The 21,906-nt window shown below is 38.2% G+C and overlaps 1 protein-coding gene across 2 annotated transcripts in view; it reads left to right on the plus strand.

Annotated features, from left to right (window-relative positions):
• LOC149785070 (cysteine-rich venom protein latisemin-like) overlaps positions 1 to 21,906 on the plus strand; it is a 33,959-nt gene that overhangs the window by 2,107 nt on the left and 9,946 nt on the right. For both annotated transcript variants that reach the window (XM_089978798.1, XM_089978797.1), the window contains exons 2-9: positions 11,115 to 11,191; positions 11,599 to 11,677; positions 12,095 to 12,180; positions 13,569 to 13,659; positions 14,383 to 14,531; positions 17,477 to 17,562; positions 18,331 to 18,413; positions 21,255 to 21,359. In XM_089978798.1, coding sequence (XP_089834924.1) covers positions 11,115 to 11,191; positions 11,599 to 11,677; positions 12,095 to 12,180; positions 13,569 to 13,659; positions 14,383 to 14,531; positions 17,477 to 17,562; positions 18,331 to 18,413; positions 21,255 to 21,359 — 756 coding nt within the window. The remainder of the gene's footprint in view (positions 1 to 11,114; positions 11,192 to 11,598; positions 11,678 to 12,094; positions 12,181 to 13,568; positions 13,660 to 14,382; positions 14,532 to 17,476; positions 17,563 to 18,330; positions 18,414 to 21,254; positions 21,360 to 21,906) is intronic.

The raw sequence follows: 21,906 nt of genomic DNA on the forward strand, positions 1-21,906 counted from the left end.
TTGGAGATAGACATACATATGGAAAAAAACTAACCTAACATAAATAGCCTACGACACCGTAAACTGTCTATTAAACCAATCTTATTTTCCATTGCTTGGTGGCTTGGGTGGAACTTTCTTTGCACTATCAGCCCCAAATAATTTTACTTCTATAATGAAAGTTTAGATTGCTTGAAAGCGGAATCTCAAACTCAAACCGATTTAATATACAGGGCTGTGTTTTGGCGGCATGCTGACCTGGGTCATGTTTTATTTTGATAAATGGATCTGCTGTTTTAGCGACCTTGTCTGCGGTCCTGTAACGTTATTGTTCTGACCAAAGTTTACCTGAGGTTCATAACCAGTTCAACAGAAGCAGTATGGCTAACACAGGGCCACCGTGTTAGTCGTATGCTATGTAGTGAAGCAAGCTGGTTTACAGGAGGTCGCCATTCCTGTTAGTAGTATATCGGGCCACCCTAGCGACAATGGGAATTAGCATTACAGAACCCCTTGGGCCACTCTAGCGACAAGGGAAATTTAACATGGAGAAAAACCCTGGGTCACTCTAGCGACAAGGGGAATTGAACATGGAAATTGAACATGGGAATGTCACCTGGGGATCAGTGGGAATTAAACATTGGTAACGTCATAGGTTTATAGGGTCAAAACCTTTTATAGGGGGAAATGTATTTGTAGGGACAAAGGGTTGATAGGGACAAACATAGACATACAGAAACAAACAAATACACATTGAAACACACAGAAAAGAGGACAGAAATATTCTAAAGAAAGACTCACAGATAGAATAGAGACTCGATAAAGAAAAGTCTGTTGTATGGGTTCAAAACATTTATTCAAGTACATATATACATGGGCTCTCTGGCCTGTGCTTTGGTCTAAGCACTATCCATTAAATACATAAACATTTGAACATAAAAGAAACATATTTACGAGTTGTTTAGTTATTGACTCTAGTAAACTAATGTTTAAAATTAACGTTCACTCCTTTCTAAAATCACTTCATATGCAACGAATTTACATTAAATGTTCGTTTATAAGAAAAAGTTAAAACAAAACAAGTAACAAACAATCAAATAAGAGAAAGTTCGTGTTTGTCTCTCTATCCGTTACACACGTTGTTTAAAATCTGGTCAGCTACCACTTGTGTCCCAGCATAGATGTTTCCGATCTCGTATTCCCTGTCAGTCGTAAATCTGCTGTTACGTCCATCGTGCTAGGTACACTTATCGGTAAGCAGATCAAGAGCAGTGATCGTCTTCTTCCCATGGAGGTACAACATATGCCATATGAATAGTCACTTTTCCATCGGTGATGTCAAATTTTTCTCTCACCGACCGCACGTCTTCAATAGCCCTCAAAAGTTTGGAAGAAGTTATTTCTGCAGGTGTGCTAAATCCGAGACATACAGGCGAGTTCAAACTGTCGTGATACATAGATAGGCTCAAACGACCTTCATCTTTGACTTGGCAATGACATTTGAGTTCCTCTAACAGTGAGTCAAGTAGATCCGTAATGAAACCTGATACTTCCTCGGCTGGAACGTCAGACGCAAAGTCTTTAAATTTCACCGTGTAGGTGTAAGTTGTCGTTCTAAATTTTCTCGAGGTCGCTGTCTGGGTCATTTGGATGCTAAAATACTCCTTTAGGTCTATTGAATCCTTTCCCTTCTTGAACGCACTTTGCTGTGACGGTATGGTGGTGAAAGAGGTCAATGATGTTTGTTCCTTCTCTTTTTTCTTCTGCGTAGAGTTATTCATCTTTCTCGTCGCTTGTCCTCGCAATGAAGTGTCGTTCTTGGAAGTCGTCCTTTTTTATACTGGGTGATATCAGCATGTCCATAAGGTAAAGTTTTGTGGTCTGGAAGTTTCACTGGTTGCACGTAGTTTGTCATGGCATTAGTACATAACAACTAAGATGTGGTATTGCATTGGTGATGTGATCGTGAGGCATAGAATCACACCCGAGTTTCTCGTTGGACTTGAGTCTTACGCTCTATACTTGCTGTTTGAAAGGATTCATTTTTGTCGATTGGTCTTGGTAGTGACAGTGAACTATTGGTCTTGGACGTTGTCCCTTTTTATATGCTGACCAATATCGATGTGACCGTACGGCAACGTAAAGTGATTGGGAAGTCTCACTCGCTTCTGGTACACGATTTGATAGATTTTTTCCAGGGGTCGACTGACGATGTGGTGAGTGGGTAAACGTACAATCTTGTTCGGTTGGTGAGTGGTCACTTTAAAGTTTCCATCCTCTCCCGATTGCAAGGCTTCTTTCAATACCCCAAAGTTGACCACTCGACTGGTACGATAATTCAGAGTCAGTCCTTTCACTTTGCACTCCGTGTGCACTTCTCCTTGTTTGTCCCGGTATTGGTAGCCGTAACTTTTAGGACCGCCACTCGCGAAACTTAGAATCTTGTCGTCGGCGTGTTCGTCTGTCCAGGCTCCTAAACGGTTTTCTACGATGTTAGGGTGTTGCTGACCCGGTCGATCGATGTAGATGCAACTGTCCGTGTCAAAGTACAGGACGCGTTCCCCTAACAGTTCTAAAGCTTCGTACAATTTTAAGCGAGCATGAGCTGTCACGTAAGCCGCAATGATGACATTTCCAAAAGGGTCGTCTTGTACAAAGTCCAGATCTTCTTCGTAATTGACCAAGATCAAATTCTCTCGAACGACGTCCACGTGTTTCATGTATTTGGTTTTGTCGTGAATCATCTGGAAGTAGCGGGAAGGTTCTGTCAAATATTCCGTCTTGGGTAAACACGGTCGTTGTGCCATTTTACCCCACAAGCAATTTAACATCACTTTGGCAAACGATCGCCTGCCTTCGTTTTTCTCGATGTGGTCTAAAGAGATGCCTTCTTGTTCATAGTATTTCTCTTTGAATTGTATTTGGTCTTCGGGAGTGTGACACCAGGAAGTATAGCCGCTGGCTTCTTGTTTCAGTTTCAAAAAGGCATCCACGTAGTCAGCGAAAATGCCTTTCTGACTGGGATCACCCTTGTGGTATTGTTGTGTCTTGGGAAAGTGGCAAATTTCGTACACTTCTAACAGTTGGTATCCCATGTCCAGAGCTTTGAACAATTCTACGCTGACCCAGGTTCCCGTCAAGGCACGTTCTTCCTGGGTGTGCTGACAAGGTTGGTCTTGGTTGCACGTTTCGGCACAAGTACGGCACAATGGAAGCATCAGTTTGCCTTGACAATGGTGAGGTAAGACGGGATGGTATAGGTTTGTGGGAGGCAAAACTTTACACTTGATCAAGCCTTCGTATTGTCGAATGTTTTTCAGGTCGATGTGTTCCGTTAACAATTGCGGGTGCCCTACAGGAAAGCGACAATATTTGCACACGTAGGGATACAGCGAACACACGTCCATGTATTTGATTTCTTCTCCTTTCTCTTCGTCGGCTTGGTACAGCAAACAGGTGGCATTGGTCCTTCCTCCGTACAAACTATCCCTCGGGTTCGGCGGGTCCATGAACTGGTAACTTTCCACGAGGCGTTTAAACTCGGGATCGGTTTTCATACGGTGATCGTACTCGTGTTCCCAAATTTCCACCAATTGGTATCCTTCCTGTTCCAACTTTAGGCGCCGCTGACAAGTGTCCTGGTACAAGTCTTCCATGGTTCGTTGTAAAAACTGATTTTTAGTGCTACGATCAGGGTAACAGACGGGACATCCGTGAAATAAGCAACCGTTAAACTCGTACACGATCTTTGGGTTTGCTAAGTCCTAGCCATCTACCGAATACGTTCCGATGGTCTTTTCACCCCCTCCGTTGCGGGCATGCTGAATCCATTTGTTTTCCTTGTCGCACAAGTAATGTAACCAACGTAGGGCTTTGACCGAGTATTGACGTTTGACAAAGTTGGTCGTTTGAGGGCTGATGACAGCCACGGTGTTTTCAGGCATGAATCGTTGTCGATACACTAAGGAACACGCTTTGGCAATGGTGCAAGCTTCTTTCAAAGGATCGACCCCTCCGTGTTCCATGAACAGTTCTCGAAATTTTCCACAGCAACGCCGTAAAATGTCCACGTCGGAATGAAAATACTTTAGCATTTCTTCCTGAAAGTCGAAAGGGTCCGAGGCGTGAGCCTGGTACCAAGCGTAGAAAGCTTCTCGTTGTTCGGTACGCATGTTGTCGGGGTCGTAATAGTGAGTCTCAGGTAAATGGGGTAGAACGGCGTGTTGATTGGCTTCCGTATTGAAAAAGTGTGGAAAGTACCCTTTAGCCATTTCTGTCATTCCAAACGTTTTAGGCATTCGACTCAAAGGCATGGCCAAATAGCTCATCGAATCTTTAAACTGTACTTGTCCCACTTGCATGAAAATGATTTTGGCTCCGTTCAAAGTCACTTTAGGACGCTCGGTGCCATGTTCCGTATAGTATCTGAGAAGAAACTGTCCATCGTATCCGGAGAAATTGTGAGCCATCACCGTGGCATGACGATGACAATCTCCGTAACGTTCGATGTCCTCTTGGCTCCACGTCTTGTCGATGGGGTCTAAGACCCATCGAGCGAAATCGGCTAGCGTGTTCGGTCCCCGAAAGATTTTTTCACGTCCTCCAGGAATCTTGCTGCAGTGAGGGCAATGACTGAAGATAGGTTCTTGAATGCACTTCTCGCACGCTCGATGAGCCACGCAGAAATTAGGAATGTGAATGCCAGTCTCTTGCATGCATTCGAAATCGAAAAAGATGAAATTGCTTTTCTTCTTGTGACCATCCTCTTTCTCTGGTTGGGGTTGGTATTTTTGCACGTAGCATTGGTGTTTCAAGTCCACGATGTGATGACAAATGTGACATTTGTTTTTCTCCTGAACATACGTGTGTCTTGGTACTATTGGTACGTATGCCTTGTCCACACGTAGGGCACAATCTCAGGAGTTGACAAGCACATTTCTGCTGTGAACCTTGCGTCTTCAGATGTTGTTGGTAACAGGCAGGGCTGACAAACGTGCGCAGACAAGCAGGACAATGCAATGGTTTTTGCCCTTCGCTCAGACAGGGTGGAGAGGCCAAACATCCTCGGCATTTCGATCCACAATGTTTGTGTTGCTCTCGATTATTATAACCACGGTCACATTTCTCACAGTAATATCTGTATCCGGGAATCCGGGGATGGCGGTAATGGTATCGAAATGTTCATCGTGATAATAGACATGAATGTATTTTCCGTCCTTAAAGTCTTGGCCTCGAAACAACAGAGGTCCGCGCACTTCTTGAGGGTGCACTTTCAAGGTGTATCGTGGAGCTAGGGCATCTTGCAATTTTTGCATCTCAGGAATGCCACAGGGTGTGTCTTTGGACAGTCCGGCTTGGTGTAACAGGAGTTCTGCTTCATTTCGTTGTTTGGCTCGATCGGATCGTTGAATAGTTTTCCAGGTTCTTTTCCATTCTACCGTGTCGTTCTTGTTGGCATAGGTTCGTCCCACCACGATGGCACGGGCTAAACACATCTGGTCTTGAGGGTTGTTAATTCGGACGAGACTTGTTTTGGTGTTGCGAAGGTCGTCCACCAATAAGACCTTTTTGCGTCCAGTCCCTTGAGGAGGAGAGACGTGGGCCATTTTCAGTGTGGCTTTACCATCGGTGATGTCAAACTGATCATTAGATTGTTGTACGTGTTGAATCTTGTCCATGACTTTGGAAGGGGTTAGTTCTGCGGGTCTGCTAAACTCGATCCAAACAGGGGATTTCAAGCTGTCGTGATCTATGGATAGTGTCAAGAAATCGTCTTCTTTGGGTTGACATTGTCGCTTTAGTGTGGTGAGCAAAGAATCCCACATCTCGGTGATAAACCCTTCTGCTTTCTCCAATGGTACGTCGGACTTGAAATCTTTAAACTTCACCGTGTAGGTGTAAGTCGTGGTTCTAAATTTTCTAGAGGGTCGCTTTTCCGTCTCTCGAATGTGATAGTACTTTTCAGGGTTAACTGGTGGACTTTGGTTTGGAGTGGGCTCTCTATGTCTGGTCGCAGACGTGGAAGGTGTTTGTTCAGGTTTGCTCATGTCTTCGTTTTGAGCGAACACTTCTTTTCGTGTGTGAGGCGATACGTCACTTCGCTGCCTCTTACGTTCTTCTTCTCTCTCACTGAAATCGTGCGATCGTTTCATCTCGATTGCTGATTCAGAAATGATGTAACCAAGTTCATTCTCTCCATATATACCCTCTCTACCTCTTGTTGTCACAATGACTTGGTATATTTCACAAGGGCAAGTGAAAGCCAAGCATATAGGAGCCCAACGACAGCGGTGCGTCTTAAACACCTCATGCATCTTGATGACCCTTCGATTCAAACCCTACCACGAAAGAAAAAAGTTGCAAGAAAAAAACCCAGACAGTTGGTGCCTTCAAGAGAGCTAGAGACGCCGGCACTGTGTCGCTGGGACACGTACGTACTCCAGAAAACTACGCCACTCGACAAAGTTGTCTCCTTCTCTCAGTCACTTCTACTTTGTCGCTGAATACATTCTACCAACCCTGTTTTAACACACGTTTCTTCATCTGATATTTTTAAAAAATATACTAAACGCATTTTTAAAAGAACTACCCTTTTTCGACAGCAGTGACGGCGTCTCCTCCTGCTGTTACCACTGTTGCTGCACATAGATGATCTTTCCTTAAGATCAAAATATGAGACAGAGCAAGTAAGTTGTGAAGTTGAGCGGAGGTGTCTAAACAACAACTGTCAAGCCCCTATGTTCCATTTCTGTTTGTGATAATAACTTGTGATACTTCACATTTTCTAAAGTGGAAATCTTTACAAACCGTACAAAAGTTATATGACTTTGGCTTCTGACAGTTGTACAGACTCTTCACTTTATAAGTGTCACGAGAAAATAGTGTATCCACGTTTTACCATTTTCCAAAACACCCTCACACTTGCAACGTGACCAGAATCTGTACTTCTTTATTTGTGGATATCCAACAGACCCGTCCCAGCATATATAGCTGGTTAAGAACTGTAGGAATATCACTTCATTTTTTTCAGAAATATCAAAGCTTTTATGTGTATCTTCCCTGTTCCACCCTTTATTAGTGCTTAGGTATATTCCCTAAAAAACACAAACAATTTGGAACAAAATTAAATTTTGAATTAAGGTTTCTCTCTGTTTATACATTTTTTTTCAAGTTGTTGGTACATGGCATATGACATCCAAATACTTTCTCAAACTGAGAGGCATTTCTACACATGTCATTGCCTTTGTTAAATTCGGTTTTGTTGGTTAGTCATCGTTAATCTTTAATTCTATTTTTATGATGTATTTCTTTTTTGCTAGAAGATTTAATTTATTTATGTTGTTTAGTCTGTTGCTGCAAAAAAGAAAATGCATGTATATATAGCAAAGTGTTTAAGTTTGTTCAGTTTTTTATTTCAAGCTTTACAAAAGGTACCAAGTTTGTCTTGCAAGGGGATTGAAACTTTAAGTTACGCGGACGTGAAGGAAAACATACCTTTGTTACTACAATTTGCTGTCTTTGTGTTCGTTCTAATCATGCTTGCCTTATATCTTTTTGTTTTAGGATCATATTTCTTCTGATGTAAATACATACATCAATGGATAGACAGCTTGGGTTATCATCCTTGAGGTTCATTGTACTTTCAGTTTCTTTACTTCATACAAACTCCAAAATCGCTAGCTTGAAGGGAAAAAAATAACAAAAAACTGACACCTGGTACTGTAACACATCTGTCTCTGTTGATGTGAGTGTGCTTGACAAAATGTTTGAGTAAGATTAAAAATGTTTGTCAGTTTGAAAACTCGAACCAGTACTGTGGCCGTTTAATATTTTCATGTGGCAAGAAGAAATGGTACAATACGCAACAAAGGGATTGTACATTTACATTCCAATCTGTCTGCACTGCAATGGTAACAACGCTCTTGCGTTGACATTATTTTGCCACACTACCTAAGAAAAAACAATTCATCACTCATCATAAACGATTTCATTGGCTATACATATTTTCTTACCGCTTTCGCTTCGAATTGACTTCAGTACCTTTTCGCACAGTGACAAGATCGGACGTGTTTTTTGCTTTTTTTTTTTTATTCTGCGGCTGGTCGCTACACTACTTGCTATGAATTTACAACCAGACATTGTGTTACGCATTGTAAGTGACTTCATTGGGCCAACCGATATTTTACAGTTCTGTCTCTATTCATGTGAGTGTGCTCGTCAAAATGTTTGAGTAAGATTAAAAGTGTTTGTCAGTTTCAAAACGCGAACCAGTACTGTGGCCGTTTAGTATTTGATCTGGCAAGAAGAAATGGTACAATACGCAACAAAGGGTTTGTACGTTTACACTCTCCAATCTGTCTGCACTGCAATGGTAACAACGCTCTTGCGTTGGCATTATTTTGCCACACTAATTAAGAAAAAAACAATGCATCACTCATCATAAACGATTTCATTGGCTATACTTATTTTCTTACCGCTTTCGCTTCGAATTGGCTTCAGTACCGTTTCGCACAGTGACAAGATCGGACGTGTTTTTTTTTTTTTGTTTTTTTTTATTCTGCGGCTGGTCGCTACTCTACTTGCCCTGAATTAACAACCAAACAATGTGTTGCACATTGTAAGTGACTTCATTGGTCAGTCGATATTTTCTACCGCCTTAGCTTCAAATTGGTTTCACTTGTTATTCGCACCGCGAGATGATCAGACGCGTTTTTCTGTACCTGACCATTAGTCACTTCACAAACAATAAAACTAACACACAAATGATCACGCCATGGGCGACTCATGGAAATTATGTTAGTCATGTTACGAAATATATCACGACTTGTTTGGATGTACTTTTCTGTGGTCACTCTTTAATCACATGGCGTCTTCAGTTCACTCTTGTGATATTTTTTAAAGGGTGTATTTTTTCTATGGATGTGATTGTTATGTTCTATATGTTCTTTTATGTTTTCAGTGATTTTACTTTATATCTGTATTTTAATTTAGATGTATACACTATGTAGTCTGAAATAAAGAATTCTTATCTTATGTAAGTGGAATGAGTGTTTCTTTGAAACTTTCATAAGGAAAATATACCGTAAAAAAACAAACGTACGTGTCGTGATATTGTTAAAGTAGGAATACATGCTTTCTCTCTCTCTCTCTCTCTCTCTCTCTCTCTCTCTCTCTGTGGTTTTGATTTATACCCTAATGAAATATGTTCCCGTTTGAAGATACCTCTCCAAAATTGTGATCAGTGGTCACCATAATTACGCGAACTGTTCCGTTTGTCATCTTTTTTTTTTCAAAAGTTTACACTCTAAAAAATTGTAGAACGATTTTTTTTCTTCCATCAGTGAATCTTTGGATAAAATAAAAGCTTGAGTTTGCACAATTCTGGTATCTTAACTTTATCCTATTTTGGAACTGCAACATGTCACGGAATTTTATTTCTTCTAACATTAGATTTACAGTTTTTCAGAAAAAAAGGCAATCACACGGCTTTTTCAAGAATGAAGCAAGCGACATTGCACTGTATAACCCTGCCTATGGTTAACTCTGAATTCTAAAGTCAAAACATGGGTTCAGGAAAAAATGTAATAATGTTCGTCTTAGGAGGGTAATCAGATGACATAACATTGAAAAAATAATAGCAATGCATAACTGTCTTGAGTGAAAGTAGGTATCGTCGTGACACGTCAGGGTCACACTGAATGAAAAACACGGCATAGAAAACATGTAGGCATATTGCACACGCTAACTCTTGTGATATGTAATTATAAATAAATTGTTGATATATATAAATTAAGGGCATAACTGAGTCAGCCATTTTCAAAAAAGTTTGTTTTTACATAGATAAAATAAGATGAATTGCTTAGTTATGCCCCATATTATTCAAGATACGTGAAAGTTTTCAGTTTCGATTTGATAAAATATGAAAAAATACATTTAGTTACAATTAGATTCACATGAACATATGTGCAGCAACATTAAATTTCTATCTTCATATGTTAACCCTCTCAGTTAGGCCGTCAATATTGTTGTGTATCTTTGATTTAATTATATCTGATTAAAATATGTATTTATTTCGATTTAATTATTTGTCTGTCAGTTTTAAAGTTTAGTTATTTTTCATTACATGCAACTGTAATGTAAATTTATTTACTGGAGATGATACTTTTTCCAGAAAATAATTTGACCTTGACTGTTCGTTTTAGAAAATACCAGGTGTTGACTAGAGCCTGACTTTGATTCGAAATTAGTAGCAATCACGTAAATAAGTTTTATTTTAATTTTAAAATGATTGGTTGTTGTCGAGGTCATGATGGGACTACTGATTTAAAATGTAAACAATTTTTTTAAATTTTTTGTTTCTTAGAGTAAAATGATTGGTTTTTGTCAGGGCCACACCGGATGTACTTGATCTTTAAAGAGTAAATAATTTCGACCAGGTTCTGGAACATGATCCCTTGATCCCCTTTTGCGTTTTAGAATACGATATAACCTTTGTTTTGGAGACATATTCTCAGTAATTGGGCTTTTTCTTTACACTGGAAGTTGTATGTTGTACTATTTGGAGTTATTTCAAATTACTTGGATTGAAAAGGATTAATTCCTGGAAAATACGTGTGCTGATGTAAAATTCGTGAACAAAGACAGCTCTGATAGAACTTCATTCGGATTTCCAAAACCGGAGTGACATTTCTTGTTTGTACAAGGAACTGTATTCTTCAACACTACATATTACAGGATACGTCATCGTCTTTCATCTTGGATTCTTCGTCGGGACTCGAACTTGAAATCATTAGAACATTTTGTTATTAGGACTTCAAAAAATTTATTCTCGGATTATTCTTGGATTATTTTTGCATTTGATTCTTAAAACCGTAAACTCATATTTTTTCATTTTTACAGAATTTTTCCAGGGAAATAAATTATTATATTTTTCAAAGCTTGTTGTTTTCACTCTTTCTTGCGTTACTGTTTTATTCGAGCCTAAACACGTAACACACACACACACACACACACACACACACACACACACACACATAGTGTACGAGACATAATTCAAGAGAACAGCACTATGCCCATAAAAGAATGCATGACCAAGTATTGATAACGTCAGCTTACTTTTATTTTATGTGCCACAGGAATATTTTCAACAAGTCCATCATTAAATCTGGTAGTCGAAATCACAGGAAATCAACACAGTCGGATGAAAAGAAGTGTAAGTAGACAATAACGTTTCCATGGTAATGATCAAATTCCCATGAATGGACTAAAGACTCTCTTGCTTTGTTAGTTACTTTTTAATTTTTCATTAGGACATAGATAATTTAGCAACAAAAGAGGAAAACATTAAACTAGGTGTTAATAGATCAATGGATTTATTTTTTGCTTTATGATAATCACCACGGAAGATTTTGATTTGTTTATAATTGTATGTATGTGTTCGGGCGTCTGTGCGCGTACATTCTTATATATATATATATATATATATGTGTGTGTGTGTGTGTGTGTGTGTGTGTGTGTGCGTGCGTGCGTGTGTGCGTGTGTATTTTTGCATGTATGTATAGCAATTAAGATTCGAATTATCATAATAGGTCGATTTAAATATGCATTTGTTGTTTCCAGAGACCCTGTCAGGCTAAGTTTCAGATCATCCCTGATCATACTGCCTGTCTGGATAGGTCCAGTAAAGTCCAGGAATCAGGCAGGAAATTGTGTTTTATATTCTTTTATCACCATCTTTTTCCAACGTTTTTTTTTAAATGTATAAAACAGTAATGTAAGTAAATAATAGCAAAGTGTTGTTTGCAGTGTCTGACCTAAAAATATGTAGTCAATAAATGTTGTTGAGGCATATTAATTTTTAAACGCATACAGACTAACGTGTTTGATGCATATACCGATATTGATTTACACACGTAAAACTAGTGTTGTTGATGCATATATCTATATTGATTTACACACATAAAACTAATATTGTTGCTGCATATATTGATATCGATAATATTAACCACAACCCCCTAAACCTGTCTCTTCTTTTTGGACGGACGTGCGCAGTCTATAACGATCTTTCTAGTGTCTTGAATTCTATATATCCATTCAACATTTCATTGATTTACAGGTTTACAAGGAAATGAAGCCGACGTTATCGTTAATGAGCATAACAGAGTTAGAAGAGAAGTATCGGCAACTAATATGCTTAAGATGGTAAGTAAGAATATTTCGAAAAGAGAAAACGACTGACAGACTCTCTCTCTCTCTCTCTCTCTCTCTCTCTCTCTCTCTCTCTATATATATATATATATATATATATATATATATATATATATATATATATATATATATATGCCAATTTGTTATTGTAACTTCATTTACATGTCTTGCATTTTGGAATAGAAATACGTTTAGCTTAGTGATTAATTTCCGCTTGCCCAGAGATTTGCTTCTCGTGCAGGTCAAGCCCTTCCGCTTGGACATAGTTCCGTCCTTCATTCCGGATAAAAGATTGGCCGAGTCAGTTTTTGTACATGACTCGTCGATATATGCCGTTACTCGCATCACAGGCTCATTTCCTGTTTAAAAAATAATTATAATTCTCTAACCTATCATACTGGTTTCATTCTATATCTACATATATATCTATTTATTTATGTTTCTATCTGCCTCTTAGGAGTGTAATCATACTATTTGTATGTAGTGAGAGAAGCCAGTCATGTGGAGTTAACAAAAAGTCTAACATTATTTATATGAAGTAAAAGAAGTACTACAATATTTGAATTTGAATCGAAATAAAAATATATAAATACATACACTGAAAATGTATATGTATTGTGGTGATGTTAATGACGGAGATGCTGCTACTACCAATGCTGCTGCCACTACTACTATTGTCAAATCTGCGTATGATAAATATGGATCATGTTAGTCAAAAAGTGTGTGTATGTGTGTGTGTGATTTCGATTTTTAACATAGCTTTAACAATTTTTTCAGTCATATCGCTACAATGTCTGCAGCGTGACAATTTATAGCGATGTCTTGCACTGGGGCATCATGCCGCAGACATGTCGCGTGACGTTTCACCCCGTCACATTATCCTAACACCAGGCCGACCAGTCCTAACATGAAATTCTTAATGCTGAGCGCCAAGCGAGGCAGCTGTTAGTACCATTTTTATGTCATTGCTATGACTCGGGCGGGTTTCGAACCCGCGACATCCCGTCTCTAATCACTAGGCCACCGTAGCAGTCATGTAGTCAGAAGAAAGACACGAGATAGACCCTTATGCAATGGCAGATCATAGCCAATTTGCTTGTTGTTGGACCCTACTGTTTGAGAGTGCATACTGTAATTACAGGAATGACATATATGTTTAGTACAATGGAACAGTTAAACTTTAAAGGAAGAAAATGAATATTTGTGCTAATCTCTTTATTTGTTAGGAACAGATGACTCGTAAATCGAGCAAATTTTATGTCCAAAACTATAATATTTCGTATATTCATATTTTCCATATGCAGTTACTTTCCCATATAGGCTTATTATCCAGGTATTATTATTATTATTATTATTATTATTATTATTATTATTATTGTCAGAGTTGGGACGAGGAGGTGGCATTCATAGCACAGCGGTGGGCAGAGAACTGTAAACTGAATCATGATCCGAATTACAACAGATACATTTATGGTACTTCGTTGAAGAAACTCAAAACATTTTCCAGAATGTGTCTGCTATATTTTGTGTTATACGTATTTAAGATGTTGTTTAATTTGTATGGCAATCAGATTGTGCGCGTTATTTTGCGATAAATTTTTAAAATAAAAAATTAGTGTTTTGTGTGTGTGGGGGGGGGGGGAGAGTTGTCGAATTGTGTTAATTTATGTGTTTATTATTAATGAAACTTATGTGAAATTTGTCTAGGTTCAGGAGAACTATCAATGACTTCTCGACATTCCGCTCATTTAAACTGCTACAGATTAAAACAGTATTGATTGTTTGCAATGGTAAATAAATGAAGGAAACAAACGGGAAAGAAACGAATATAAAAAAACAGTTGTAGTTTTATTTTAAAAATAGCTGATTTAGTTATAACGGATTTCCTTGTATCATATGACCAGGTTATACTTTATCATATTATATTCTCTTTTCATACTATATTCAGTTATTTCTTTAATTTGTGGATAAAATGAACATTATCACATTATAAAAACAATTTTCATCAAGAATTGTAGTCATCTGTAAAGCTTCTTATTTACAGAAATGAACACTATAAGAGCAGTATTGAAATAAAATAATAGGAGAAAAAAAATGAAGGTAGAAAAGAGAATTAAAAAGAAAAGTTATTTAAGTTTTTTTAATTAACGGGAGTGTTATATAACACAAATGGAACATTCCACTCTTTACTTTCAGGACGATTTTCAGTTGGCCAAAACCTCGCATGGGGTAACTACAAGATGACCTGGAGTCAGGCCATCAAGCTATGGGCAGACGAGAAGGCTTATTACACATATGGCTCCAGTGTTGGAGCGGGAAATAAAGCTATCGGTCACTATACACAGGTAAGATTGACAAAGAATAATAACAAAATGGCACAGTAGCGAATCCAGATCACTGTTTTGGCGTACCTAGCAAGAGTGAGGTCCGGAAGATAAAGGGCATTACTGTCAACAGAAAAATGTGTACCTCATCCTTTGCTTTGTTAATGCAGATAAGTAAATGCTAGTGCCTACCTGATTCTCTATAACCGGGTCTGACCCATTTGGTAACCCCATACTTTGAGATATCCTGCATCTGATCCACTTGGTAACCACCTGCTTTGAGATATCAGGCATCTGACCTTCGCCAATTTTGCAGTAGATTGTGATGGTAACAATAGCTTGGATTTCGATCAATGATATGAGCTTGTTGCTAAACGGAGCCATTATTTTTGTATGGAGACCACTGTTTATTTCAAATGCCCATCTTATCCTACTTTTTGAAAGCCTCATCAGCCTGTTTGCAGTTCATACCGGTTTGCCTTAGATCTGAGACCAAAAAGTCTAAAATCCGGACACAAAATGGGATTCCGACCACGGGCGAATTTTACGTTAAAAAAAGTTAGGTCCAAAAAATGAGTTTTTTCTATCTGTATTTTGTAGTGCAACTAGATTTTCCAGATTATTTGGTATCATTGTAGAGCTTCATCTGTCTACCTTTCTATAATACCATCCACTTTAGTGTATCTTGCATGACCTTGACGCTACAGAGCTCGGCATTAGGCTACTACCTCCTGCCCCGTAAAGTCGTCGCTAGGGGTTAATGTGTTAAACCGAAAGCATTTTTAACTGAGCTGGTTAAATATTATTACTTCAAATGTCGAAAGAAGATTTACTACTCTCACGTGAATACGCAGCTTCTTTGAATTTATTATTGATACATTGATCATTGCAATGAAATTGTCAACATTTATCGTTGAATGTTGTGAGTAAAATCCAGATTTTACCTCATGCCCCTCCCCAAATAACGATCTCCGTAAATGAATCAATTACGATATATCGACATTGAACATAACCCTAACTTCGAATCTTGGCGTTTCCATCATGGTCACGCACTGAAGCACCTGTAAAGCTGAATAAGCGAACAGTAGGGGACAATTTCCAAATTAGATTGCTTCACAATCAGAAAGTTACAGAAAGTTTATGGTGTATCAGCAGGAGGACGTGGTTATTAATGTATGCGCACCCGCTTTAGATGTTATACTTCAAATACTTTTTGTTTTATCCAACTTTATATATATATATATATATATATATATATATATATATATATATATATATATATATATATATTGATTGATTGATTGTGAACTTATAGGCGAGGTTTCAGAATGATCCGTTGGTGGACAACCGGTCGTAATTATTCACTTCAGTTAAAGTCGGTCAAATATTTTCAAGTCAAACCTGGTGTAAAAGACAATTCGGCTGTACAACACATTGTCATTACAGGTTACCAACCAGGTGTCTTGCTGTATCTATCAGTTTTTGTGGGAAGTTAGACCCATGAACGAAGCTGAACTGATTTCGACAAACTTTCCACAAACTCGGCTACTTGCTTAGATAATTGGTTTCGCTTTAAACCAGTGACTTATTTTTCGTTGGCATATTTTATACCGATTTTTTCTCTCTCTACAGTTGGTTACAGTTTAGGAATGGCACGAGTCAAACATGTTGAAGTTGCGAGTACTGCGTAGAAGCTACGTCTTACTGCATTTAGAGCGTAATCATACCGTAATTTACATCATTTTGCTTTACAATTATAGCCGAGAGTTAGAGCCATGTAACACATATTTGTATATTTTTCTCTTCATCCAACACACCTTTGGATGTGGCATATTTACCAGCGTTGGGATTATAACCAATAATACATCTTTAGGTATGGCGTATTTACAAGCGCTGGGATGATAACCAGCAGGCGCAATTTGGGTATGGGGTATATACAAGCGTCAGTATTGTAAACAGTTGTAACACATTTGGGTACAGGGTGTTAACAAGCGTCAGGATTGTAAACAATTGTAACACATTTGGGTACAGGGTGTTAACAAGCGTCAGGATTGTAAACAATTGTAACACATTTGGGTACAGGGTGTTAACAAGCGTCAGGATTGTAAACAATTGTAACACATATGGGTACAGGGTGTTAACAAGCGTCAGGATTGTAACTAATTGGCACACATTTGGGTATGGGGTGTTTACAATTGCCAGAATTGTAACCAACTAGCTCACCTTTGGGTATGGGGTGTTTACAATTGCCAGGATTGTAACTAACTGGTACACCTTTGGGTATAGGGTAATTCAAGGGCCAGGATTGTAACCAGCTGGCACGCCTTAGGGTATGGGGTGCTTAGAAGTGCCATGATTGTACCCAACTAAAATACCTTAAGGTATGAGGTATTTACAAGTGCCAGGATTGCAACCATACATCACCCTTTTGAATATGACGCATTTATCCGACCTGAACACAAGCCAAGGTTAGCTGCCTCAGTGTGTGTTCCTGAAAAAGGCGCATAGCTTCCGTGTCCTTGGCTTGATATAGACCAGTTATGTGTTCAAAATGCCATTAAAACCATCCAGCCAATCACACTGGTACAGCGTGCCAACCAACCAAATTGGCACAGCGTGGAGCCTGACCTGATGTCCCATAATGTGCGAACAGATGCAGTTGTGCGCTGTTGAACGGAATCATAAATAAAAGCTTGATCAATCGGATTGTCAAATAACACAAAATAAACTTGACAAATAACTCAAGATTTCAATTAATTTTTTCTAAAAGTAAAGTGGATAACACCCAAAACAAACATCTCCAATTACGAGTTTAAATTGGAAAACCAATGCATATATTATTCTTCTTGCAGGAAAATAGTCAAGTTCAAAACACCTAATTGCTTTTACGAATTCTACATTCTTACATGTATTTCTATATTTTATCACTTATTTATGATTCAATATACATTTACATTTTTCATCAGATGGTCTGGGCAGAGTCAGTGAAAATAGGATGCGGATATGCAAATTGCACAGGAACACACTACTATGTGTGCAATTATGCTCCAGCGTAAGTTTTTATCAAATTTATTTCTGTGGAGACTGTGCTATAAATTTGATTATGAACAAAAGTAATTGGCAAGTTTTCGAACTGTTTGGATACCATATTTTTAGTTCTCTTAGTTTAGTAACTACCATCATGTAGATGGCTGATAAAGAAGAAATATATTATCAGCCTGATAAAAAATACGCAATGAAACATCCCTAATTCAACTCCTCTATAACATGACCTTTTATGCAACTGGTTTCATATTTTCGTCCAAATGTAATCGTTCCAATGCTAGTAAAACCTTAAGAAACTGGCCACTCTGTAAACTACAAATCTGTCAAAAACTTTGATTCTCTCAGTGTCATAATGACTAATTTTAATAACCCACAAAAATGTGTTTGATTTTTCAGTTCAATTTTGTTTCAGTATTTCTTTTCAAATGCGATACAAAAATGAAGATCGAAATTGGGATGTCAGCTCAATATGTGTTTCTCCTCGACTGTTTTAGCTCGTAATTAAAAACTAATAACCCACAAAGCATTTTTCTTAATTACTTTGTTAAAATGTTTATGACTGTTCATAACCATTATGATTTTGTATTTTTTAAATACTTTGTTAGAATGTTTTTGACTGTACATGACCATCTTGATTAACATTTACTTAGTTAGAATGTTTATGACTGTACATAACCATTTTGATTTGGGACGTTTTAAAATTACTTTGTTAGAATGTTTTTAACTGTACATAGTTATTTGATTCGTGATGGCATCTGTATGTAATTATTATTAGGGGAAATTCGGACCCTGCATATCCGTACAAAAGGGGAACACAATGCGCTAATTGTCCTTCTACATGTTCCAATGGACTCTGTGGTAAGTAATAAAAACTGTCACAGCTACTATACATTTTCAATATTTAACATAGAAAATGAAACTGTATGTCAGGAATATATCTGATCGTGAGTAAGAAACCTGACCTAATACAGCCTTATTGAATCGCGGGTACAGCCACGTGGACCAATGGGTTCATACCTGTGTGACTTATAACACTGGTCAACAGTGAAATCATTACTGACTTGAAAAGGCCCTAATCTGTAGTATTTTGGTGTGCCGAACACGAATATAACCGTGAAAAATTTGTATTGGCTCTCGTTTTGAAGATATTCATATACCTCATTTTCTATGTTTCACTGTGTAAATTTCTCCAGTAGGACTGCAGCAACATCCGGAATAATGATGTAACATTGCATAATACCATCATGCTCACATCATCCACAGTTGATTGCATCATTTTCTGATGCAATGCAATACTAATGCCATGCGGCTGCTGAAGTAAGTTGACGTCAGCAGTGTACTATACATGTGTAGGCCTATTATACTAATGCCAGGCGGCTGCTGAAGCTGACGTAAGCAGTGTACTATATAAAGCCCAATCAGATAGGTTCAGCATTTAAAATATTTTAGACGTTGTGCGAGACAGTTCAAGCTACTGTTACATAAAACTTATTATTTTATCCATTTACGTACAATAAAGAACAGTAATGCCTCGAAAGTGTGTTAATACCGCGGACAATTTTTGCTATATTTGTGGGGAAGTGACATTTGCCAACCAGAAGAAAAGTATCAATTCTCAAGTGAAGAAGGCATATCATCTTTACTTCGGATGCAAGGTTGGTGACCAAGACAAGCCTTGGGCTCCGCATATATGCTGTGCTACATGTACAACACAGCTTTCACAGTGGTTGAATTGCAAAAGGTCATCAATGCCGTTTGCAGTCCCAATGGTGTGGAGAGAGCCAAGCAACCACCTAAATGACTGTTACTTCTGCTTGGTTCCTCCTCTTTCCGGCGGAATAACGAAGCGAAAGAAGTCGAGAATAGTCTACCCAAACATTCCGTCTGCATTGAGACCAGTTCCACATGGTGAGGGACTTCCTATTCCAGAACCTCCAGCAGAATATTCTCTTGATTCATCTGACGAAGACAAAGGTGAGTCGACCTGTTCTTCTCCTGGTCCATCAGCATGCAGTGATCCAGATTTTCACTGTGGTGCATCATCAACCCCACACAGAATAACACAGGAAGAACTAAATGACCTGATTCGTGATTTGGACTTATCAAAGAACAAGGCAGAATTGCTAGGATCAAGACTCCAACAATGGAATCTTCTAGAAGAAGATGTCACAATTACTGCATATCGAAAGCGCCACCAGCAATTGGAGCCTTTCTTCAGAAAGGAAAGTAATCTGATATTCTGTTCCGATATTGAGGGCCTCATGAATGCTTTAAAAATCACTCATGACCCACAAGAATGGAGACTATTTGTGGACTCTTCGAAACTGAGTCTCAAGGCTGTGCTTTTGCACAATGGAAACATTCTTCCATCTATTCCAGTAGCGTATGCTGTCCACATGAAAGAGACATACGATAACTTAAGGCAGCTACTGAATTCCATTGAGTATAACAAGTACAGCTGGCACCTCTGTGGTGATTTGAAGGTAGTTGCCCTTTTAATGGGACTGCAGCAAGGATATACAAAATACATGTGTTTCTTATGCGAGTGGGATAGCCGAGCAAGGGAAATGCACTACATGAGGAAGGAATGGACTCACAGGCAGAATGTAGCCATTGGAGAGAAGAATATCCAACACCCAGCTCTGGTTGAGGCTCAGAAAATCTTGCTACCACCCCTTCACATCAAACTAGGTTTGATGAAGAACTTCGTGAAAGCCATTGACCGGACTTTGCCAGCATTCCGATACCTGCATGAAAAATTCCCTCGACTCAGCGAAGCAAAGATTAAAGAGGGAGTTTTTGTGGGTCCTCAGATTCGAGAGCTTTTCAAAGATGACCGGTTCAACAACTTGCTGGAAGGTGACGCGAAACAAGCATGGAATGCTTTTCGCCTAGTTTCTACAAACTTCCTCGGAAATGTTAGGGCAGAAAACTATAAGGAACTAGTAGAAGACATGTTGATGAAGTATAAGAAACTTGGCTGCAATATGTCTCTAAAGATTCACTTCCTTCATTCCCATTTGGATTTCTTTCCTAGCAACTGTGGTATTGTTAGTGATGAACACGGCGAACGTTTTCATCAAGATATCGCAACAATGGAACAAAGATACCAGGGAAAATGGTCCACTACAATGCTGGCTGACTACTGCTGGACACTCCTCAGAGATGCTCCCGAACAGCTGTACAAGAGACAGGCGAAGAAATCTAAGATGTAGTCAATGACTTGATTTTTTATAGGTAGGCTATTACAGTTGACCTTTTACTATTGGAATGCATTTCGTTATGTAAACATTAATTTCTTGCAGATTACAAAAAAACTAGAGCCAATTTTGCAATTTGACTGTCATATTCGTGTTCAGCACATAAAAATTGATAAGAATTGACTAATTTTATTTCAGTAACATGACTTTTGTAAAAATTTGTTGTCCAGTGTAAACAGAATGAAAGAAAGAAAAGAAAAGAAAATCCTACATATTGAAACGACTGTTTGATCACCGTGAGGAGTTTATTATATTATCTTGAAATGAGACTGCCAAGATATTAGTTGAGAAACGTATAATATGGTTTAGACATTTGTGAAAATTGCTCTTTTCGTCCCTCTTGTAGATTCTTTTACTAATGCTAGAGATTATGCCGACTATAAATAAACAGCAACAAATATATTTGTTGTTTGTTGTGTTTCATTGTTTTGTATTTTAGGTTGTGGAAACAAAGTTTGCTTAAATGGAGGAAACATGGACTTGGATAAATGTACATGCACATGTAACAACGGCTTACCATTCTATTTTCAACCATCGTGCTCTTGTAAGTATAAGCTGTACCTATCTGATATCTTCCTACTGTTTCCTCACATTTATACTGTAGCCATTTCTTACATTTATATTGTAACCTATTCTCACATTTCTATTTATTGTAGCGTATTCTCATAATTTTGCTGCAGCGTGTTCTCACATTTCTTCTGTAGCATATTCTCACATTTATACTATAGAATATTCTCACATTTATACTGTAGCATATTCTCACATTAATACTGTAGAATATTCTCATATTTTAATGTAGCAGATTCTCACATTAATACTGTAGCATATTCTCACATTTCTAATATAGCCTATTATCACATTTCTAATGTAGCCCATTCTCGAATGTATAATGCTGCCTATTTCTTATTTGTACCTTAGCCTATTTAAAGCATGGAAATATGCATTATAGTTTTCTGCAAAACTGAGGAAGGAATTATTTTTAGAGACAGTCGACAGCTTTAAACAATGCCTAAGTGTTTCTTTATTCCTGTCTTCTTTCCTGCATGCAGTTATTGTACTTATAATGGATTTGTTTCGCATGCCGTTCTGGG

This window comes from Sinohyriopsis cumingii, chromosome 13 (genome assembly GCF_028554795.1).
Source record: "Sinohyriopsis cumingii isolate HCF-2022 chromosome 13, ASM2855479v2, whole genome shotgun sequence".
NCBI lineage: Eukaryota > Metazoa > Mollusca > Bivalvia > Unionida > Unionidae > Sinohyriopsis > Sinohyriopsis cumingii.